Genomic DNA, 24,412 nt, shown 5'->3' on the forward strand with positions numbered 1-24,412 from the left:
AATAGTTGGGCGATCGCTGCACTTTGTGGCTTTAAAATGTTTGGTCAGAATTGCAGAGGATTGATTTAAAAACAAAAATGGGGGGGGAAAAATAGCAAAACGAACTTAACCGAGGATTTCCATGCGTTCCATTCAGAAGACTCCTAGCCCCAAAGAAAGTCTTCTGTCAGAGATGCTTTCATTTGTGTTTTTGGAGGGGGTGGGTCTTGATGATCTCAAGAGTGTCTTCCCATTCCAGTTCTGCGTCAGAGGGCTGAATTTTGGCTGAAATGTGTTCTTCAAAACTCCTCCACAAGATTCTTCTACCCACAATGGAGACGACGCTTCTCTCTTTCTGGTCAGCAGTGTCAGGCTTTGATATTTTTTCTCTCCTCTTCTCTGAAATAAATACCCTTATTAATTCACTCTCTCTGAAAATATAAGCATCCCTAATCCGGATCACGTTCTCCCACTCCCAGCACCTACTTCTGGGCCGTTATTCATTCGGGGAGAAAAGCTTCTATTTATGCCGGCAGTCTATATATATATCTATTTTTTTTCCCCTTTTTCTTCCTTCCTTCCTTTCCTCCACGGCATGTCAAACAGGCATAATATATGAAGTTTCCAGATGACTCCCTGGAGGGAGAGAGAAAGCAATAACCATCTCTCTGCCTAGTTAGCTCCAGAAGAAGGGAGCATTTCATTGCAATTACACAGCTCTGACGTCGGTGGAAGCAGCACGCAGCAGCATCCGCTGGAGGGGTGTTTATTTATTTATTTTGCAAAAGCTTGCCACCACGTTTTTTTGAGGGGGACAAGTTTATTATTTTTTTCTCCCCTTGAAAAATGCCACAAGGTAAAAAAGAGCTCTGCAATCAAAAATAACAGGATAGCGAAGAGTTGCCACGAAGAAGAAGAAGAAGGAGTCAAATTTATTTTCCAAAGCACCAGAAGGCAAGATAAGAAGCGATGGATGGAAACTCATCCAGGAGAGAAGCAACCTGGAATGAAGGAGAAACTTCTTTTCTAGGAGTGAGGACAATGAACCAGTGGAACTGCCTGCCACCAGAAGTGGTGGATGCTCCAATACTGGAGGTTTTTAAGAAGAGATTACACAACCATTTTGTCTGGAATGGTGTAGGGTCTCCTGCCTGAGGCAGGGGGTTGGACGAGATGACCTCCAAGGTCCTTTCCAGCTCTGTTCTGATTAAAGGGACCTTAGAGGTCATCTAATCCAACCCCCCTGCTCAAACAGGAGGCCCTGCACCATTTCAAACCAAAAGTTGTCCAGTCTTTTCTTAAAAGGCTCCAGTGGTGGAGCACCCACAACTTTTGAAGGCAAAGTCCTTCGTTGACTTGATGGTTTTCCACGTCAGGAAATGTCTCCCCCGTTGCTTCTCCCCTGGGTTAGTTGCCATCCATTGCTTCTTGTCCTATTTCAGGAGCTTGGGGAAAAATGAGTTGTCTACTTCTTCTTTGTGCAGCCTCGTAAAGGATCATACCATATATTGCAATGCTCACATCAGAAATGGGATTTTGAGGCATTTTAACTTGGAGAAAGTGGCTTCGGGGGGAAAAACTACGTGCCTTTCGGCCTACAGGTGTTCCTCCATTTTACGACCAGTCGCTTAAGAGACCATTGGAAGTTAGGACAGCCCCCCTCAAATGGGCATCTATGCCCGCTTTACGACCTGCGGATTTCAACTCCCAGGATTTCCTGAGCCAGCCATCCCTCGGGAGTGATGACCCCGATTATTGTAGTTCTCCATCCGAAGAGCAAATAACGGCGCAGGAGCGATGCATGAAAACCTTGGGTGCCAGAGCTGAAAAATGCAAACCTATCTTTGCAGGCTTGGCATTCACCAACTGATTTTCTTTTTCTTTCTTTCTTTCTTTCTTTCTTTCTTTCTTTCTTTCTTTCTTTCTTTCTTTCTTTCTTTCTTTCTTTCTTTCTTTCTTTCCAAATGCAGTGTGCATATTTAGCCCCAGCCAAAGGAAAAACCTTTTTCAGAGCGTGGCTTTTGCCATTCACTGCAAAACAGCTGAGGAGACAGGTTTCTAAGGGGTTTATATCCCTACCGTGTGACCAGAGGACAACTGAGAGATTAAATTTGTGCCACTTCTGGATTACTGGCATTTTTTTGTTTTGTTTTGTTTTGTTGTTTGTTTTCGGAGCTGTGAATTTCGGTCGCTTTTTTTTTTTTTGCCCTTGTCGGAAGGGAAGGACTGCGAGCTCAGCAGAATTCCTATTGAACTCTGCACAATTGAGGAAGTTACTCGGCCCGAATTCCACATTGGGAGCCCCCTAAAACTGGCTGATTGGGGGGGGGCAAAGAGGGGGGAAAATATAGGGGCAAAAGGTGAAAAGGAAAGGCAAACCCCGTCCCTCCCCAAATAATAATTATCAGCTTGCTGGAATGAGAAGTGATTCCAATTCTTGGCTCTCGTGGGTTGCAGAATAACCTTGGAATCAAGGGAAGCCAGCTTTGGACCTTGTTTGTTTGAGGAACAAATAGCCAACCAGGTTTCCTTCCCCCAAATATGAGGTTATCAGTTAAACATCCATAAGGCCAAAGTTCTCCCCGACCAGCAAAAACCCACAATAGACAGCTAATCCTTGAGTTATGACCAGAACGGAGCCCAACGTTGTGCTGTTGCTAAGCTGGACAGTCGTTTGGTGGGTTTTGCTCTGTTTTCACAACCTCTCTGGCCCACGGTTGTTAAGTGAATCTGGCTTCTCTATGTACTTCACTGGCCCGGAAGGTCATAGAAAGGGGATTCCCAGGACACTGTAACCATCATAAACGAGAATCAGTTGGCGTGTGTCTGAACTTGGATCACGTGACTATGGAGATCTGCAACGGTCGTTAAGTGTGAAAAACAGCCGTAAGCCATTTTTTTTCCTGGTGCTGTGGCAATGTTGAATGGCCGCTAAACGAATTATTGTAAGTTAAGGACCACCTGGGACTGCTAGGACCCCAGGAGTGATGAGTGGTTCAAAACCAGAAGTCTCCAAAGAGACGAATGCTCTCCCTGGAGCAGAGGTCTTCAACCTTGGCCACTTTAAGCCTGGCGGACTCCAACTCCCAGAATTCCCCAAAACTGGCTGGGGAATTCTGGGAGTTGACATCTGCCAGGCTTAAAGTGTCTGTTCTGACCCAGGCTTCATCAAATGTAATTAATCACAAACTTGTTTTAAAAGCAAAACCTAATTTATTGCAGTGCTGGGAACTGTTTTCATTCCCAGCCAGAACTAATTATAAACAGTTCCCCAAGATAAGCACACGCCTTTCACTGCTGTGGAATGCTGGCAAAAACAGAAGTATCCAATGAACTAGAAAAGAAACCAACCAAAGTACAAGAAAAAACAACAGAATTTCAAGGAGGACTCGGAACCGATCGAACTGCTTTGCTTCCTGCAAAGGTTTCGTCATCTTGGCCTGACTTTTATCCCTTATGGGAGGGGCAATCACCTCCCAACCTTACTCCTGAGTTGCCCCTTCTGATTCTGCTGCTCTCGCCTTCTAGCAGCTCTGTGCATACGCGCACTGGGAACAGGCTCCCCTGGGTCCTCTTCCCCGCTGCTGCCAGACTCCGGAGGCTCCGAAAGCAGCACCCCACTCCCCGTTGGCCCTGGCCCCATCTCTGCATCGAACGCAGGACCCTCATCCGAGTCCTCTCCAGACTCCCTGACTGGTCCCCGTTCTTCCCCACTGTCCGATTCCGCCGCCGTCTGCACCGGCTGCTAACAAACCACAACACTGGCCAAGGTTGGAGACCCTTGTTCTAGATGGGAGCCCTGAAGAGCAAAGCTGGCTGGGGAATTCTGGGAGTTGAAGTCCACCAAGGTTGGAGACCTCTGCCCTGGAGACATTTCGTGTCATCTCCCCCCACCCCCAAAAGGCTTTCTTGTTGCGGCCGTTCATCTTGAAACGTCGCCTTTAAAACTCCGTGTTCGGGAAGCACCCCCCCATCCTGGATATTTCTCGGCGCTTCTGAAGGTCACTTGTCGGCTGTACTTAGAAAGGGCTGCAGGCTAGATTTCAACCTTTCAAAACATTCCAGGAGGAAACGGAGGCAAATCACTTTGGCGTTGCTTGCCAAAATAAAAATAAAAAAGCCACACAAAAAAATATATGAAACTTTGAGTGCAAAAGGAGAGAATTTTATTTCTCCGAATGCAGATTTCTTGCTGGAGGTGGGTGAGGTTGGGCCCCAGCTTTAAATGCCCGGGGGCCAGGCCTGGGTACATTTGTCAATCCATCTATATTGTGCCATTCCATCCAAATTTCAGGGGTTTGAACATCTTTAGCGGATTTCACAGATTAAGAGGGACTATTCTACCCCTCTAGTCCAGGGGTCGCCAACCTTTTGGACTTCAGGGACTACCAAAGTCATAATTTTAAATCCCGCGGACAAGAGACCCTGCAGAAAAATCCCCCAAAAAGTCTTCAAGGAAAATTCCCCAACCCGTTTTCCTACCGATCGATCGTTCTTTATTTGGGATCGCAGGATACCGTCTCCAGCTCCGTTCTCAGGGGGAGAAAGAGAGAGAGACTTTTGGCTTCATGCAAGGAAAGCAGCAGAAGCTGCAGAAGTCTTTCTTTCTCTCCCCCAAACTCCACCAGAAATGAGTCTTGGCCGGCACAGCCTCTTGGAGCAGGAGGCCTTGCAAGGTCCCAAAGACTCATTTCTGGCAGAGTTTGGGGGAGAGAAAGAAAGACTTCGGCTGCTTTCCTTGCATGCAGCCAAAAGCAGCAGAAGAAAGAAGCGGAAAGAACCAGCCTGGCGGCCAGGCCAGGCACGGGGGGCAAGGTCCCCCCCTCCGCCCTTTCCTCCCTCCCCTCACTACCTCATATTGTTTGCAATGCAAGCAACGCTTCCTGCGCAGCCATGTGGGCAGTGCAGCCTTGTGTTCCCGCAAAGCCTGGAGTAATTGCTTTGGGGGTGACATTTCTCTGCGGACCACCACAATTTTCTCGTGGACCACCGGTGGTCCAGAGCCCACTGGTTGGCGATCACTGTTCTAGTCCAACCCTCCCGTCCAAACAGGAGACCCTACACCATTTCAGACAGATGGCAGTCCAGTCTCTTCTTGAAAGCCTCCAGTGATGAAGCTTTCACAACTTCCAAGGGCAACTTCTGTTCCACAGGTTGATTCTTCTCACGGTCAGAAAGTTTCTCCTTATTTCCAAGTTGAATCTCTCCTTGTTCAGTTTCCATCCATTATTCCTTCTCTTCTCGGGAGAATATCGGGTATCAAAAAAGCCCTGCATGCAACCAGCTCGTAAAACTGAAAGGTTCTTGTGGATCCCTCTCGTTTCCTTGTTAAAGCGCATCTTTCTTTTACTCCCACTTGGGTATTGATCGGCCCTGCGAATGCAGGCAAGTCGTGTTGCGGGTGGCACTCTTTGGAAGCTGCTAAACAGGGTGTATAAAGCTTGCTACGTTCAGACTTTGCGGGTTGCATCTAACCTGCCATTACAGATCTCTTTCCACGATTAATCCGTTCAGCTCCGTTGCCTAAACTTTTTAAGTGCTTGCTCATTAGGCCGATAATGTTGCTTAAACTGGAATGCATGAACGCTGGCTGTCCAAAGCAGTTGTGCGCTCCCGGTGCAACATAGCAGGTCAAAATCCAGGCTTAACTTAGCCCTCTGGCACCTCTGCTTTCGGTTTTACCGCTGTGCATTCTCACAACTCAGGATTGAGGGCCTCCCGTTTGGGAAATGCAGAATCCCCGCTCAACTTTCTCACGTCTTTGCACCTTGAGAAGCTTGGCGAGGACGGGACATTTGACTCTTCCTTCATTTTTAGGCTTTTTCTTCACCAGATAAGAGCAGGAGGCGGTTCCTGAAGGCGATTGAGAAAGGATTTCTAGAGGATTTGATTCTAACTGGAGAGGATTTGAACATTTATTTATTAATCAAATTTATGAAGCTGGCCATTTCATCCAAAGTCACTCTGGGCTCTTGATTAGTGGACTGGAGGTTCAAACCTACCAAGAACGGTTACAGGAACTGGGCCTGGCTAGTCTAGGGAAGAGAAGGACCAGGGGAGACAGGATAGCAGTGCTCCAATATTTGAGGGGCTGCCACAGAGAGGAGGAAGGGGCCAAGCTATTCTCTAAAGCACCTGAATGCCAGACAAGGAACAATGGATGGAAACTGAACAAGGAGAGATTCAGCCTGGAAATAAGGAGAAATTTTCTGACACTGAGAACCATCAACCCATGGAACAGAAGTTGCCTTCGGAAGTTGTGGGAGCTTCATCCCTGGAGGCTTTCAAGAAGAGACTGGACAATCATTTGTCAGAAATGGTGTAGGGTCTCCTGCTTGGCCATGGGGGGTTGGACTAGATGGCCTACAAGGTCCCTTCCAACTGTGTTATTCTGGGCCAGCTGGGGAATTCTGGGAGTTGAAGTCCACAAGTCGTCAACGTTGCCAAGGCTAGACACCCCTGCTTCAAACCAAGACCGTTTCCCAGAAAAGATCAAAGCAACGATAGCAATAAAGAACGAGGCCTCCATCTTCTAAATATAAGCTCTCTCTCTCCTCCCCCCGCCCTTCCTTGTTTGCAAACGAAACACTGGAGGCTGTAATTTAGCCTTATGGTGGTTTGAGTGGGTACCATCCAGGCTATCATTAAGCTGCAAGACGGGGATCTCGGTGTACGGTTCTCCCCGAGTCCTGAAAATGCGCGGTTGCCAAATTCCCCGCCTACACAATCGTTGTGGAGGCTCAAACCCTCCATTAGGGGCCCTGCTGCCAAGCTCCCTCCAAGGGGCACGTTGTCGAAATGCCATGGGTGTTGTTGTTGTTTCGAAGCCAGAGGACGTTTTCCGGCTCATTTTTTGCTTGGTGGGATATCCGGCCCAAAGTGGTGTGAAGGCTGAAAGGCCGAAAATCCCCCCTTGGATCACTAAACTAGTATGGGTCCCTTATTAACCAGGCAAGGCTGTTTCCTTCTCTTCCCTCTTCCCTTCTTCCCTCCTTCCTCTTCTCTTCATTCCTTCCTCCTCCTTTTCTCTTTTATTCCTTCCCTCTTTCCTCCTCCTTCTCTTCATTCCTTCCTCTTCATTCCTTCCACCTCCTTTTCTTTATTCTCCTTCATTTCTTCCTTCTCTTCACTCTTTCCTCCTTCTTCATTCCTTCCTCTTTCATTCCTTCCCTCTTTCCTCCTCTTCTTCGCTCCTTCCTCCTTCACTCCTTCCTCTTCATTCCTTCCTCCTCCTTTTCTCTTTTCTCCTTCATTTCTTCCTTCTCTTCACTTTCCTCCTCCTCCATTCCTTCCTCTTTCATTCCTTCCCTCTTTCCTCCTCCTTCACTCCTTCCTCTTCTCATCATTCCTCCCTCCTTTTCTCCTTTCTCCTTCATTTCTTCTCTTCACTCTTTCCTCCTTCGTTCCTTCCTCTTTCATTCCTTCAACTGTTTCCTCCACTCCTTCCTCTTTCATTCCTTCTCTTCACTCTTTTGTCATTCCTCCTCTTTGCTCCTTCCACTCCTTCCTCCTTCATTCCTTCTTCCTAATCTTTTCTTCACTCCTTCCTCCTCCTTCATTCGTTCCTTCTACCTTTTCCTTCACCCCTCCCTCCTCCCCCCCTCCTCCCATACTAATATGAGTTCAAAAATCCTATGCTTGGTGGTTGCTAGAAGGGCAACCTTGCTGTAAAAAGAACCGTTGCAGGATGGCCAGTATGTTTTTTTCTTCACTTTTGGGCGGCATGGAACCTGCCTTGCCTGCTCCAAAACGTCCTTTTTGCTGTGCTTCCAAATGTCACATTCCTAAGGGTGGCCCCCGTTCCATTGGCTGAGTTTCACCATCCTTTGGCAAGGGTGAAGCACTGCCAGTTCTCTGCCCATCTGCCTGAGGACTGATTGATGACACGCAGGGTGATTTGCAGAAGTCTGATATTTATTATATCTTACGCAGGGGAGGAGGAGGAGGAGGGGTCCTTACATTTTGGAAGGGGCTCACCTCTTGAGCACCAGAAAACAATTAGTGTTTGTTTAGCCCTGGGATAAATCTGCATGTTCCTTAAACGAACCTCCGTTTAAAGAGATTGTGCTGGGTCAGTTCGTTTATTGCAAGTTGGACAGTGATAAAAGGAGGAAGGCCTTCAACGATAACTCCTTTTTTTTTTGCAATTTCCCACTCTGCCTGAGTTTTGAGAAATGTGTTGGCTACCCACCCCCATAATGCTCAACCCACATGGCCAGGGGCCTGTTAACAGAAGGGTTGGAAGGGACCTTAGAGGTCTTCTAGTCCAGCCTGCTGCTCAAGCGGGAAACCCTATACCATTCCAGACAAACGGTTCTCCAAACTCTTGTTAAAAACCCTCCAGTGACGGAGCATCCTCGACTTCTGGAGGGAAGTCACTCCGCTGATAAGAACAGGGCTCTGAAGTTGGGTGAAAGTTTAAGGCAAACTGTTTTATGCGTTCCAAGCAAATGAATGGCTTGGCCCAATGTGTACAGAGAAGATGGCTTCCTTTGCTATTATGCGGTAAACTGAAGTTTAAACATAGCTATTGTTTAAATACACATTCTCCTTGACTCTGTCCTTAACAGACTGGAATTTATGGTCGTATAACATAAATAGAAATCAGTTTTTTATCTCTGAGTTGGGAAGACAGATGCATCTTACTACAGCGTGTTACTGCTCCTTCTCTCAGCCACAAATGGCTGAGTTGAATTGGCCATGATGGGATTTCATGTCCCATCATTGACTTGGAACAGAGATTCATTTCTCCTCTGAAGCGCTGGGCTTTCCACGGTTGGCTCTGGAACCTGTTCCGACAGGATAGGCCATACCTAGGTTCCCAAAGTCTTTTCTATAGGGATAGAATTCCGCACAGTCACCATAAATGGATCCAGATTCTAGGCTGCCTCCTGTCATGCCCCTGTCGGAGTCTGATTCAGAGGGGGAGGCTGAGCAGCTGACAGGGAGTGGGCTTGTGGCTCCATTGGCTGTGTAGGAAACTGGGGAAGGGCAAAGTCCGGCTGGGCAGAGCAGGGGAGAGATAGAGCAAGGGGGAGGGAGTTTGGAAGAAGACCCAGGCCCGCCCCCTCTTCATCCTAGGGCACGCAGGGAGGAACGGAGAAGGGAGCAACATGAGTTGCATGGCTTACAGGGGAAGAAAGGGCCCCGATTCCCTTCATTAGCTGCAGCTGGGAACACAGTGTTTAAAAAGGGAAGCTGCGCATGGCAAATTATTGAGAGCAAAATCGTGAATTATCTGGTATTGTCGAGGCTTATCTGGGTTCCTGGTGTCTTCCCAACTGTTTGTGTTTTGCTGGTCTTTCAAGTCCGCAATTCCTTCTCCTGCCCTGTCCAATTAATTACTGCAGCGTGTGGTTTGTGTGGATTTTTATTTACAGTTTGTATGTACTTTGTTTTCGGAATGAATTTCCTGCACTTAGACGGCTCTTCTTGGGAGAGTTTTATCTCCAGCCGAAGGTAACCTGGACATTGGGTGTAAAGTTGGAGGTATTAAAGGGACTCTTCTTACTTACGTGACTGTGTTGCCTTTGTGTCGCGCCCCTTTGGGTCATCACACCTCCATTCTTACCTTAAAGAATCCTTTGGTCACCTTCCACCAATATGTTGCACGTCAGGGAATTACGAGATTAGCAGTTGGGGAGGAGTCCACATTTTCCTGATGCTAAGGAGCTTCACATCTGGAATTGTCTTCTGGAGTTCGGAAAACGTAACCTTTGTGGGAGGATTGAGGCATTAGACACGGCCAGAGGTTGCTTGCGAGTGGGCGTTTCGGCATAGCTCTTTCGGGCGTGTGCGAGTCAAAGGAAGAGGCAGGAGGTGTCAGAGTGTCTCTTTGAATGGGGTTTGGCCTGGCAGATTCCTCTAATGTCAGCAGAAACTTTGGCGCAATGTAAGTAAATAAAAGATCAGAACTGCATCCTTCCAGATTTGCTGGCCGGATTCCAAGGGTGTTTTGGTGTGTGGATTTGTAATTTGACTATGTTTTGATAGATCTTGGGTTGAACGCAGAAGGGGAATATCCAGCCTTCCCCTGCTTTCTTGCAAAATACAGGTGCAGTTTTTTGGGGGAAGATAAAAGGAGCTTTTCTGGTATTTATTTGGAGGATGTATCAGCTGCCCCTGTGTTCTTAGCGTGATGCACACCCAGATGCCCTGCCCCGAATAGTTGCACAGTTAATGCTCCTACAGTGTCACACCTCTTCCTGTTGTTAGATAAAGGAACTTGAGTTCATTTACTTCCCCCTCCTGCACTTTTGCTCCTTCCAAGAAATGTGGACTTTGGCGTTGGTTTGGAAAGCTCCTCTGAACCCATTCTCCTGAGTAGTGAAAAAGCACCGCAACTTAACAACGAACAGAAAGAAATGGGTTGGGGTTGTGCTTCAGGCTGAGAATCCCAAAACGGCTTTGGAGGAGGTTGCAGCGGGTTGTGTGGAAGAGGCAACAGGAAAGCCCAACAGCTGCAGACAACAGCTGCCTCATCCAAGAAGAAGGCCAAGCTGAGCTTCAAGACAGGTGGTAGGATTCCGTAATGGGATCCCAAGAGGAGAGGCGCCTTAGGAGCTATCTGGGGAATCCAGAAGGGGCTTCTGCTGGCTTCGGGTTGCCTTCTTCGCCCCACAAAAGGAGCAGGATGGCGAGGCCAGTCCAGACGCGAGAAACAGAGATGAGTTGGGGTCCCGTGGAGGAATAGACTCCAGGGAAGCAAGAACTTCAAGGAGAAGGCCGATTCAGAAGAGGAGGAAGAGGGACAGACAAAGGGTGTGTGTGTGTGTGTGTGTGTGTGTGTGTGTGTGTGTGTGTGTGTGTGTGTGTGTGGAAAGACCCCCATTGATCTAGGAGGCTAAACTTTTGGTGATCTGGTTGAAATAATCCAGATTTCCATTGAACATCTGCAGTTGTATTCTGAGATCAATATTCAGCCTCGTTGGCATTTTCCTTCTGTGTTGATCCTTCCAGGGCGATGCAGAAGCTTCATCATTTCAAAGGCTTGTCGTCTTCTTTGGAGCAAAATTGCATTTTATTTTATTTTTTTGCCTGAATCCGATCACTGCCTCCTCTATGGCTGTTTTATTTACCCACCCTACTTTCCGCTCCATCGATCCAAAAAGAGAAGCAAAATAAACTTTTTTAAGGCAAACCCAAAGGAAACGAATTGAGGCCCCCATAAAATCTCAGTAAACTGGTGGAGGTTAATTTCTATGTCTTCGTAGATTCCTTTCTTTCTTTTTCCTTTTCCCTTCCTCGATGGTCAGTAAAGATTAAGAAAAAGGAACCCCCTCCTGTTTTGGTTTGGGAGATAAGCCTTTGTTGATACAATACTGCCTGCACTCTTTTTTCAAAGCACACACAATACCAACAGCAACATCCTGTGTTCATTTGGAAAACCGGTTGCTTCGGGCCTCGTCCTCCGGAAGCGCAAAAAAGCCTGCTGAAAATTTCCAGCAAAAATAGGGAACAACTGTCTTCGGATCCCAGAAGCAACTTACATTTTATTATTATTTTGTCTTTTCCCCGGGCTGCTGCTTCAGGTCAATATTTTATCAACGCTCCCCGCAAAACTGCAGCCTTGCCTTTTCAATGTAATCCTTGTGTCTCACTTAATTGGTGCGTGTGTGTTTTCCCAGTGATCTTTCAAACAGTGCTGGGGTTTGTTTACAGAATATTTGAACCCGTTCCCAAGTTTTGTAAGCATTGTTTTTTTTCTGGCTGCCTAAGATTGTCCAGGCTGTTCCAAGGAATCAGAAAAACGATTTATTTTTTTTTTTCATTTTGGAATCCCAAGACAAATGGAATGTGTAACTTTAAAACTTTTAATTTTAAATGATTTGGGTTTTAACATTTAATTTTGTTGGTTAAAATGGAACACCGTCCAGCGCTCTTCTTGGAAGAAGGGCAGTTAAGAACTATATGCAATACAAATAAACAAACAATTAAATTTCTGAAGTGTCCTGACAGAATTGGGATAAATCATTGGATGTTTCTTTTTTTTCCCAATGCTGCGTGAACTAGTATTTAAGTGGGGCTTCCCTGGTGCCAAGACTGGCATTTTTAAACTGGCAGAATGGGGACGCGCAAGATGGCAGTAGAAAAGTTGTTTTAGTCCAACTCTGGTCAATGTTTTTGTTTCCTAATTAAAAGACTGTTTTTAATAGCAATGCCTCGCACACTTCGAACTGAACGCTAACTGATATTTGCGAAATACAGGCAAAAGGAATGGGAAGGATTTTTCTTGAAAGAAATCGGATAGCATATTTGATCTTCCGAAGTGACAATCTTGACTTTTCCACCTGTCTGAATAATCAGATACCACCAGCAAGCGTTAAATCAAAATTCAGTCGGTTGCACCTTTTTACAAAAATCAATTTGGGGGAAAGATTTGCCGCTCGTCTCTTTCTTTAAAGTCACCCTTGCCTGTTGACATGGGTTGTTACACAAAGCCTGAAATCACACAACTTTAACCTGGGTCCCTACAAAACACAGAATGAACGCCCAACGTGGCGTTTTAATCCTTTCAAATTCTGGTTCGGCGAAAGACATTGTATATGATGCAGAAACGGTTTTCTCTGCGAACCCTGACACTGGCACACATCTGGTTGGCACCAAAGTACAAAAAATCAATATTACAAAATTCTCCTTCCCCGCCGTTTAGCTTTGAACAATTCGTTAATTGTTCTTTTCCCCTGTCTAAAAGCTTCCGGGTTATTCTTCTCATCCCTTTTCTCTTTGTCGCTCCTTACAAAATAGCCTTGGCAAGGTCACCCCTGAAAGATGCCAGGCTTAAAAGACTGGGTCGCTTCTCACAAGGGAAGATTTAGAGGTTTTAAAAACTCTCTCTCTCTCTTTCTCTCCTTTTTTGGGGGGGGACTCCTTTATTTTCTCTCCTGCGCTTTGGTTTTATCCTTTCTAAAATCAGAGCTACTTTCGCAGCCCTAAATTGCAAGAGTACCTCTGATCCAGCTGCCTTCTCACTTAAGGGGAAAAAAATAAATAAATTAAAACTGGATGGGAACCTTTTTCTTTTCCTTTTTAATCCGTTGGCGTGACGGAGAAGCCCGTTGAGTTCTGCGTTCGCCAGAGAGCAGATTAACTGCAGTGTCAGTTTAAACGTGACTTCCCAGCACAGTGGCTCACGTGCCCTAATCCTCCCGGCTGGAGTAAAATCCTTGCCAGGTAATATCCCCTCCCTCCTGCAAAGCAACCAGGGGGTGGGACACTTTGTAAAAAAAAAATCCAAAAAACCCAAAAGCACAGCCAGCCCAAAGCACCAGACATCATAATTTACAGTAACTGGATCTGGTTGCTCCTTTTTAGGGCGTCGAGGTGACGTGAGGCCCCTCTTGAGATGGAGGTGGTGTAATTTTGTGCAGGGTGAAGAAGATTCGTGCCTTTTGCTGCTTGGGTTGTGTCCCTCGAAGGCCAACGCTTTTTATTTTTCACAGTTTTGGAAACCCAGTTTGCAAGCAAGTCATTTTGCTGGGGTGGGAGATGAGGAATGAGGGTGAAAGAAAAGGTTTTTTCAGTATTATTGGCCCTGAAATACTTCCCGATTTAATGCAAAAAAATACTTTCTTTTTTTTTTGGCAAGGGTTGCTGTAGTCCAGAGGTCTCCAAAGGTCTCTTGGCAACTTTAAGACTTGTGGACTTCAACTCCCAGAATTCTCCAGCCCTGCTGTAGTCAATCTTGCCTTGACCTGTTTTCCATTAGGTCCTGGGTTGGCATCTGGCACCGATAACCCTCTGAAAGTTGACTCTTGAAGTCGTTTGCTACTTTGTCAACAGGGCTGACCGTCCACAGAGGTTTGCCATAATTAGGGATTTGGTAATTTTTGCATCCAATGTCAGAAAGGTGTTTCCAAACAAACGTACCTGCCCCAAAACTCCTTTTTCAGATTTAAAAAGGGAACCAATCCTCTCTGCAGTATGCTCTTTAAAAAGATTGTGAGAAAAGTTGCAATGCGCATGCATACTATTTTGATTAGAATTTTTCAATGCAGCAAAGGTGTAACAGTTGAAAAGAAGAACAAAGAAAAAGATTTTAAAAAGTGAAAAAAGAAAGAAAACAAGGCGTTAGACTCTCTTTTTTCTATCAAATAATTGACTTACTATTTTTTCCTCTCTCTCTCCAACTATTTGTAATCTTCAAATCCATAAAGTGTAAATTCAGTTGTTTCTTCTTTCAGCAAAAAAATCCATGTAAGGCTTCTAGCTTCTTTTAAAAATATATATATATTATTGCTTGTTTGTTCCCTGAGCAAACTGATCAGCTTCACAATTTCTGCAAGCTCAGTCAGTTTTATAATTCAGTCTTCTAATATGGGTGTTTCATTATCCTTCCATCTTTATGCACCCAATGATTTTTACATATAAGAAGTACATTTTTTTAAAAAAATGGGAAATTTCTGATTTCTGCTATGTTTGGTTAACCTTTTGGAGTTGCGTGCCTTTTAAAAGAATTTAATATATGAGTTTTACTGTATTGATTCGCTATAATTTTTGGTTTTACAAAAACGAAAACGATCGCGTATACCACACATAATAACCTTTTTTAAAGCTAAAAAAACCTACCATGATCATAATTTAGAAGCCATAAAAGGCCCGGTTGGTTTGACTTGGGCTTTGAAGCAGGGAGCGGTTTGAAAGTGGCTGGCGTGCATGCTTCGGATTACAGCTTTAGGAAAGTTTAATTCGTGAAATTAATTCTGATTTTTTCTCTCTCTCTTCCTTTTCTCCTTTAATCAGAGCACAACAATGGAAGAAACTGCCATATGGGAACAACACACGGTGACGCTTCACAGGGTGAGTTTCTACAGTGACACAAATCTGGGCTATTCTTGAAAGCAGCAAGAAAAATAAGGACTTTTTAGAAGGTAAAATCGGAGCAAAATTCCTTGTTCTTTTGTTCAACATTGATGTCGTCGTAAGTAGTGCAGGATAATTTAGGTGACCAATTTTTTTCCCCCCACAACTTAGAATTAAATGGGATTTCCTCCACCCCCGAGAATTATTCTCTAAACACTTTATTGTTTTATTGTGCTTTATTGTTTGATAAAGGCGGCTTTGTGGTACGGCCCAAATGCAAGATAGCGATTGTACAAAAAATAGTCCCTCAGCCCTGGAATATTTCTCATTTATTTTATTTTGATTTTTCATTCTCTTTTCTCCCAGAAAGATTTTTGTGGTGCCCCAGAAGAAATCCCTGAATGGTCTTATGCAGGCAGTCCTTGACTTATGGCTACAACTGAGCCCTGGGATATATGTTGTTATGCGAGACAGTTGTTAAGTGAGTTTTGCCTCATTTTACAACCTTTCTTGCAATAATTGTTAAGCAAAACTGCAGTCCTTAGATTAGGCTCATGGTCATTAAGTGAATCTGGAGTCCCCATGGACTTTTGCTTGTTGCAAAAGAGGATTCCATAACCTCAGGACACTGTAACCGTCATAAATACGAGTCAGTTGCCAAGAGTCTGACTTTAATCGCATGACCACGGAGATGCTGCAACAGTCATAAGTATGAAAAATGGTCGTAAGTCACTTTTCCCAGCGTCGTAACTTCAAACGGTCACTAAACGAATGGTTGTAAGTCAAGGACTATCTGGAATAAGATTCCTCCCCCCCCCCAAAAAAAAAAATCCAAAAGAGAATTTTTTTAAAAAAAGAAGTATAACATGAAAAATCTGAAAGGACCAACTGGCCAACCAGTAGAGAAATTACTCAGTTGCTCAAGAATTAAACAGCAGCCGAACCAGTTTGTACATGACTAGTCATTATCCACTGAGGTGTACGCAACATGCACTTTAAGTGTGGTTAAACACCGGCCTAGTTGGATTACACCATTGTGAACTACTCCATAAAGCTATTGTAACATTAGAAATCTAGATTGGTAACTTAAGTGAAATCTTTCCCCGAAAGCCGAGTTCATTCATCTCCTTGTATTTCCGTGTGGTAAAAAAAATAATTAAATGCATGATTGATTCTGGGCACTTCCCTTTCTTGCTTGCTTTTTCAATTTCCTCTCTTTTTTGGAAAAAAAAAATACTTGAGGAAGATCATTTTGCAAAGCTAAAAGGATGGAATAAAGTAATTTTGTAAATACCACTTAACGTCCACAGTTCACCTCAAAATTTCTGTTGCTGAGTGAGACATTGAAGTGAGTTTTTGCCTCATCGTACAGCCTTTCTCGGTGGTTATGTTGTAGTAACATGGTTGCTCATTGAATCTGGCTCCCACATCGACTTGTCTCATTAGAAGATCACAAAAGATGATCAAATGATCCCTGTTGTGGTTTGCTGGCAGCGGAATCGGACAGTGGGGAGGAACATGGGCCAGTCCAGGAATCTGGAGAGAACTCGGACGAGGGTCCCGCATCCGGTGCAGAGATGGGGCCAGGACCACCTGGGAGTGGGGTGCTGACTCGGAGCCTTTGGAGTCTGGCAGCAGCGAGGAAGAGGAACACGGGGAGCCTGTTCCCAGTGTGCGTGTGCACAGAGCTGCTAGAAGGCGAGAGCAACTGAGACAAAAAGGGCGACTCGGGAGTAAGGCTTGGAGTGATTGCCCCTCCCTTAAGGGATAAAAGTCAGACCTCAATGACAAACTCTTTGCAGGAAGCAAGGTAGTTCAATAGATTCCAAGTCCTCCTTGAAGCTCCGTGTACTTTGGTTGTTTTTTTTCTTGTGGTTCGGTTGGTTTCTTTTCTAGTTCATTGGATACTTCTGTTTTTGGTAGCATTCCACAGAACTGGAAGGTGTGTGCTTATCTCGGGGGACTGTTTGAGTTTAATTCTGGCTGGGAATGAAAACAATTCCCAGCATTGCAATAAAATAGGTTTTTGTTTTTAAAATAACTTTGTGATTAATTACGTTGGACGAAGCCTGGGTCAGAACAATCCCCAGGACACCACGATAAGTACCAGTCAGGTGCCAACGGTCCGGATTTTGATCACATGACTGATGCTGCCACGGTTGTACGCCCCTTTTTTCCAGTGCCATTCTAACTTTTGAACAGTCACAAAAATGAACTGTTGTAAGTCGAGAACTACCTGCATGAATATATTCAGAGATGAATGGAGTTTGGGGGGAGGGAGAAACAATTTACTGCCTTCAATCCGTCACCGTTCTACGAAGCGGAACTGCGCTACTCGGATGGCCGCCTGGAGCAGAAGTCCAACTGGGAAGGTTTCGGAGCTATGCAGGAGATAAAAAAACCTCACCAGATGCTCTTAATTCCTGCCTGGGAGTAGGAAAACAACAAAAAAACAGCTTTTCTGAGATCTTCAACGCGCGAGGCATTTTTTTCTCAACGGAAACAGAAGCCCTGGAGGAGATTTCCACTTCCTCTAATTCTTGATTAAAACTTGGATTTGGTCAAAGGGAGATTACCTCTTCGGCTTGTCAGGACGGGCATCTGCTTTCCAAATTAGAGCCGCAGGAAAGGAGATGACCTCGGTGCGGAGAGGGAGGGTTTTTCTTCCTCCTCCTTGGTAAGGTCGACGGAGATTATGGCTGATTGAAACTTCCTACAATCTATAAATAGTTCAAAAGACTCGACAAGGAGTTCTGAATATGACCAGGCCTCTTGGAACATCCCAACAACTTACACACACACACACACACACACACACACACACACACACACACCTTCTTACCAGACATATTCCCAGGATTTGGCCTTCAAACCAACAACCTGGGATAGTCACGAATCCTGGTGCTGCAGTGTTTACTTTAAAGGCGGAAGACTTTAACTCCCAGAGTTCCTCCCAGCCAGCCATGTTGGCTGGGTAATTCTGAGATTGAAGTCCACTGATCTTAAAAGTCACCAAAGTTGGGAAACGCTTGACTGACTTCATAAATGGGAAGTCAAGTCAAATGTTGATGTTGATATTTCATTAAGGCAGAATCTGCCCGTTGTTCTTAGGATGGGTTGTGTTAATAAGCAAAAATATACGTGGACGTTGGTCTGCATTTGAGAGACTCGACCCTGGTGCTGCGTAGCCTGCAGAGAACGTTCACACAAGAAGGAAGGATGTTTATATCTTTCGGCTCTCCTGAATTCCTTCTTACAGCGGAATAAAACACACAGCCCTTGTCCTCTAAGAGAAGCTCTGGAGAAAAGGTTCTTCTAGTTGTCACCCCAATCTTGAGAAAGCTCTTCTTTCTGAATAGCCATTTGGGGATGGGAATAAAAAGACACTTCATAATATTTGCTCATTGTCCAGGTGCGAAAGAACAGATCCACAAATGACGGTCCAATTAAATTGCTTCATTGCTAAAAGCCTGTGGACGGGAATCTTCTCAACTAATATATAGTCAGTCCCCCGCTTGGAGTTAAATAAAGTCAATGGCAGTCAAGAAGGGTTGGACTTAGTTCGTTTGTGACTACGTAGCGATTCTAGGTTGGTTCCTCTTTTGACTCCAGCCCCTGGTTCTATGACTCCTTCGCCTATACACAACGTGTGAACATTTTAAGGGAAGGTCATCTCAAAACTGTCAAGTGTGTTGCATAAAAATGCAACAATTCTGAAGCAAGGGGATTTGGTTATTGCAACGATTGTCAAAGGGAAGGGAAGAGAAGTCATACGGGCAAAGGAAGGGAAGGGAGTGTGAAGGGACTGGCATTCTTCTTTCACCAGAGTAGAATTTCAGCTTGGAGCTGGATTCTGGCAAGTCTTGCTTTTCATTATGAAAAAGAGGGGAAAAATAGAGAGAGAGAGAGAGAGAGAGAATGTCTTCCCAACTGTGTGAGAAATAATCTTGGAAGCTTTATTGCCGTTGTGATGTTTTCTGCGCACAATGAGCCGAATCCCATCGAGGAAGAGAAAGCATCTGGGTGCTTTTCATCTTATGCATCCCCGGGCCAACATTTTTTTTTTCTTCTGTCCAAATGAGGAGGGGCTTCTTATTTTTATTCGCACCCAAGAGGCTGTTCCCTTGGCCCCTGCTGATGGCTTGGCTGTGCAACGGTGGACCGCAGTCATCATATCAGCCTTAATAGGCTGGGTTTTCCGTACCCGTTTTTTGCTTCTAGCTGTTGCGTTGTTTGCCTTTTAAAAATCTGGAGTTTAGGACTCCTTGGTGATGTCCATATTTGTGGCTGGCCTTCCCACAATTGCTACTTGGCTGGCTTAAAGGTCGGATGCTGGTGCTCTGGGTAAAATATTTTGAGTATGGCTTGTAAAACTATAACCAAAATGTTTATTGTTCTCACCGCTTCGGCTCCTCTCCTGCCTTTTGGCAGTTGATTTAGGAATTCACTGGCTAATGTCTCCAACCAGGGATAGGATTGTTTGTTCTTGACCAGCAACTTTTTGAACAGAAAATCAAAAGATCAGAGAAATTTGCTTTGTTGAGCCAGCAGGAAGAAGGTTGATCAAAGGAGATCTTGTTGCTTTTCTCGAGCGGTTATTTAGAATCTTTCACACTGGTTCTTTGGGACGCTGTGAAAAATAAAAGCAGTATTTGCATTGTACTGAGTTTTTACCCTGCTTGAGCAGGGGGCTGGACTAGAAGACCTCCAAGGTCCCTTCCAGCTCTATTCTATTTACTATATATTGGTTGATTGATTAGCCTATAGGTCAGTGTTGTGATTGGAAGGATCGGTCCTGTTGGGAGTTTTGAATCTGATGACTGTTAGATCGTGGATTGACGTCAGAACCAGGAAACGTTAATCTGAAGGGCAAGCCAGTTAATTAGCACGTTGCCTTAATGGGTATAAAAGGACACAGCTGAGCTGGTGCATTTCGCCAGGAACAAAATGATTTTTGAATGAGGATGTTACAGCAAAGAGCTCTCTGTTTGTTTGAATTTCGAAGGGGAGTCCTAACAGTTTCTGCCAGCCGTTATCTTGTTACTCCCTTCAGTTTGATTTGATTGTGAAACGGCTGCTTTATGTTTGTTCGTTTGAATTTCCAAGAGGAGACATAACAGGTCAGAGGTCTCCAAACTTGGCAACTTTAAGACTTATGGGCCAGAATAGCTGGCTGGAAAATTCTGGGAGTTGAAGCTGTAGGTCATATCAACGACTATTCTACTCTAAATACTCTGTCTCTAATATTAACCAGGCACAGATGATAGGGAAGAATTTATACCACACCTTAGCTCGTTCGTTTTTGTTATGTCTTTTTTTTTTTGTCTGATCCTAATAAAATTTTATCTAATTGTTGAAGTTTACTGTTAATTCCAAATTCTTTCTGAAGGTAAACCCATTGATCAATTTTTTTTGTCCTTGCTCCTGAAGTTCCTGCCTCGGTTTCAAATTTCCTTGTGGGTCCAATAAGTCTTTATGTTTAATCATTTTAGTAATATCCAAATTATTGGGGTGAATCGTTTAGCTCGTTTGTGATGTAGCGTATAATTGTGTGGGGAAGTGAAAGGCAGGTCCTGATGGGATTGAAGCTTTCCAACTTTTTTAACAGATCCAGGTGGGTTGGAACAGCAGTAGGGTTGGGTTACCTTAAAAAAAAAAACGACAATTGGGAGTTGGAATGGTCCAAAAACCTTTTAGCACCCCACTCATACAGGTGTAATTCAGAGTCCTTGTCGTGTGAGATCTAAGGTGGGTTGGAGTCTCATGGAGAGGAGATGTTGGAGAACACCTGAGATTGTGTTTCAACAGAAAGATGTCACCTTGCTCAAAATGACGATGTGATGGAGGGTAGGACTTCAACCTCCTTTCTGATCTTCTCAGGCGCCTGGCTTTGGCTTTGGTATCGCAATATCCGGTGGGAGAGACAACCCCCATTTCCAGAGCGGTGAAACCTCAATTGTCATATCAGATGTGCTCAAAGGAGGCCCAGCGGAAGGGCTGTTGCAGTAAGTGTTGCCTTAACCTTGGGGAGTGGGCTTGGACCCTCTCTAGAAGGACTCCCTACTCGTTCCATTTGCTCCTTATCCAACCGTTTTCCACGAGGCTGTTGCAAGAATCGCATCTGTTCTGCCATAACTACCATTGGAGTGAATGGGTTGACAAGTCTCCCACGACTCAACAACCACAGTTGGGACCCTAATCATGAGAAGGAGAAGCAGAGCTTCACCTGTTCTTCACCTTGGGCCTGGGAGAACCTGCGTGTTAAAAAAAAAAAAAAATAAGGAACGATGCAAAAAATTAAAAGTGGTCTGAAGAACTTAAGAATTTTGGCTCTCAATTCTTACTGCGGATTTGACCAAATTGTGTTCTCCTGCCTTTACGGATAGAGGGAGGGGTCTTCTTGACTTGATGCTCTCTTATTTTCCTTCTTGTCTCCTTGCCTTTTCAGGGAGAATGATCGTGTGGCGATGGTTAATGGCGTTTCCATGGATAACGTGGAACACGCTTTCGCCGTCCAGCAGCTGAGAAAAAGTGGGAAAAATGCCAAAATTGTAAGTGGAATCTTCCCCCCCCCCTCCACACTTCCTGTCTTTCAGGAAAGCAGTTGCCATATTGTGTTAGCTTGTGATTTGGCAGGATGTGTATCTATCATAGGCTGGCTCAATCCCTTTGTGTATTCTTTTTAAGCGCTGGTAGCTCCAACACTGAGACGGTTGGAGCAAAGAATTTGGAAACCAGGATGCTGGGTTTCTTCTATTAAATCATGCCATCTAATGGGACCCAGGCAGCATGCCTATTTCGGAGGGGGGAGGGGCACCTGCCCTAAGGGACACCCCTCCCCCCACTCCTTACCAAAATTCAGTAGTTCCAACCTTCAGCCTAAAGGCCCCAAAGATCTGGTTCTTCTCAAGATTGGGTTGCTTTTAATTTTACCCCAAATCTTAAGTTGTTCTCTTGTTATTGGTTTTTCCGTTGTTGGTTAGCCAGTTGTGGGTTGAGTGAGCAGCCATTCAAAGTTTGGATGAGTGGATGGATGGATGGATGTGGAGACCATAGCCAAGTGTGTGTAGAATGGCCCTCTCTTGAACCTGGCAACCCCAGTCTTGTTCGTGTGTATGTGAGTGAGTGAGTGAGTGGGAGACAGACAGACAGACAGATAGGTAGACAAAGAAAAAGGGGACACTTCCTGTTCCCAGCTGTGTATGACTGGTTAGACCAGCGAGTTAATGGTGTGATCTAGAAAGACAATTCAGTGGTAGAAAACCCATCCCAGCTAAGCCTTAAAATAAACTTTGTTCATGGATGCATTAAATGTTCTCTTGAATATGAAATGGCGTAAGTATTAGCTACAGCTCTCTGTGGGGGAAAGGGGTTCTTTTGCCAAGAGCCCTGGCCGACACGGAGGCCCAGCCCTCTCTTGGCTTGGTAGGGGTGTGTATTTAATCTGCTTATCAGCCCTGGTAAGTGCAAAGCAGGCATCAGATGTCTTGAACGTTAAAACAAGGGAGTTGCAGACCAGAAAGGAATGTGCTTGGCCCAAATGGCTGCGCGGAAGAAAAGGCCCGAAGGCAGACCGGCCTCCAATGTGTAACACACGACACCCTCTTTGAGTTGATCAGTTAGGGCAGGGGTCCCCAAACTGCTGGCTGGAGAATTCTGGGAATTGAAGTCCACAGGTCTTAAGGTCGCCAAGTTTGGAGACCTCTGAGTTAGGAGGGGTTGCAGCTCCGCAGAAGTAGGACAGGCTGAGTTGGTGCCCTGGGCCCTCTTCCCTGCACTGGGCTTGCTGTGTAAACAAGGCAGCAGTCTTAGTGGGGCAGAGTTGGGAATGCCACACCTTCTCCTCTGTAGAGTAGCTTGGTGTTAGTACCGCTTTATAAAGCCTTAGTCAGGCCACACCTGGAATCCTGCATCCAGTTTTGGTCACCACATTACAAAAAAAAAGGTTGAGACTTTGGAAGAAGTACAAAGAAGAGCAACCAAGAGGCTTAAAGGCCTGGAGACTAAAACATACGAAGAAGAGTTGCAGGATTTGAGTTTGGCTAGTGTACAGAAAAGAAGGACTAGGGGGGTACAGGATGGCAGCCTTCCAGTATTTGAGGAGCAGGTCAACACACGGAGGAGCAGGTCAACTTATTTTCCCTCCCTCCCTCCCTCCCTCCTTTCTTTCTTTCTTTCTTTCTTTCTTTCTTTCTTTCTTTCTTTCTTTCTTTCTTTCTTTCTTTCTTTCTTTCTTCCTTCCTTCCTTCCTTCCTTCCTTCCTTCCTTCCTTCCTTCCTTCCTTCCATCCATCCATCCATCCATCCATCCATCCATGGTAGTTCAGTGGTTAGAATGCAGTATTGCAGACTAATTCTGCCCACTACCAGCAGTTCGATCCTAACTGGCTCAATGTTGACTCAGCCTCCCATCCTTCCTAGGTGGGTAAAAGAAGAGCCCAGATTGTTGGGGGCAAAAGGCTGACCTTGTAAACTGCTGAGAGAGGGCTGTAAAAGCACCGGGAAGCGGTATATAAGTCTAAATGCTGTGGCTGTTGCTATTTTGGCATGTGGCGAGCTTGAGATCCCTACCAGAAATCCACTGTTGCCTTGCGTGTCTTCCAGACCATCCGAAGAATGAAGAAAGTCCATATCCCAGTGACTCGGACGGATCCTGACCCCGTCTCTGAAAACGACGAGGACAGCTACGAAGAGGAACTGCACGACCCCCGAGGTTCCCACGGTGCTACGAGCAGAAGGCACGAGAAGAGTTGGACGAGGGACCGGAGTGCAAGTCGAGAAAGGAGCGTGTCGCCACGGTCGGACCGGAGGTCCACGGCTTCCAGCCAACCCGCGAAACCCACGAAGGTCACGCTGGTGAAATCGAGGAAGAACGAAGGTACTTTTGACTCCTTGGGAGCACCTCGGTTGGGTGGGTGGGCTTCGTTAAAGAATTAAACCCTCTTCCCCCCCTCCTTGGTTCCCTTTATGTTCTAGCTGAATTATTTGAAAATGGATCAAGAACATCAAAGAATTGGAATCTGTAGGGAATTAATCTTAGCAAGTTCGCCCATCGTGTTTAGAAAACGTAACTCCCTATTGCCAAAAAGAACTTTCTCTAAGTATTCCTCTTAAGAGTAGGAGTTTTTCTGTGTAGTGGACAGAATTGGGAGCTGAAATATTAGCTAGGCTCATGACTTTGAGTGGGCAAAAAATGTATAAAACATGGCATAGAAATCACCTTCCTCCTCTTTTTTGACTCCTCCTCCTCCTCTTCCCCCTCCTCCTCTTCCTCCTCAGTACTGATGTCCAAACTTGTTGCATGCTCCGTTCCTCACGCAATCTTGCAGAGTTACAACTCTGAAAATCCCTACGATGCATAAATTAAAGGTTTCATTAACTCAAGGGAGTGGCGTCTTTGCTTCTTGTCTAACCTTCATCTCGGTGAAATCATTTGCTTCATTCATGGGTGGGGAAAGATGGTTGCTCAAGTCCTTTTATCTTTTGGGAGCACCACATCCTCACATCGTTTGAAAAACCACTAGTTTAAGGAGAGAAAAACCAATAAGGGATTCGGTGGCCCAGCCTTCCCTGGCTGACAAATCTAGAGTAAGTCCTATTGGGCTGGATCAGGGTTGATCCCAGCTGTTGAA

At 45.2% G+C, this 24,412-nt stretch overlaps 1 protein-coding gene across 17 annotated transcripts in view; it reads left to right on the plus strand.

The window, feature by feature from the left end:
* TJP1 (tight junction protein 1) overlaps window positions 1–24,412 on the plus strand; it is a 131,629-nt gene that overhangs the window by 70,238 nt on the left and 36,979 nt on the right. For 16 of the 17 annotated variants that reach the window (XM_087941677.1, XM_087941687.1, XM_087941689.1 and 13 more), the window contains 4 exons: window positions 14,722–14,778; window positions 20,662–20,786; window positions 21,230–21,332; window positions 23,385–23,658. In XM_087941677.1, the coding sequence (XP_087797803.1) occupies window positions 14,722–14,778; window positions 20,662–20,786; window positions 21,230–21,332; window positions 23,385–23,658 (559 nt within the window). Of the gene's footprint in view, window positions 1–13,607; window positions 13,780–14,721; window positions 14,779–20,661; window positions 20,787–21,229; window positions 21,333–23,384; window positions 23,659–24,412 lie in introns of those variants that run through there. The other variant, XM_087941680.1, reaches the window with a different exon arrangement.

This window comes from Pseudonaja textilis, chromosome 13 (genome assembly GCF_049901715.1).
Source record: "Pseudonaja textilis isolate UNSWEBS1 chromosome 13, rPseTex1.2, whole genome shotgun sequence".
Taxonomy (NCBI): Eukaryota; Metazoa; Chordata; class Lepidosauria; order Squamata; family Elapidae; genus Pseudonaja; species Pseudonaja textilis.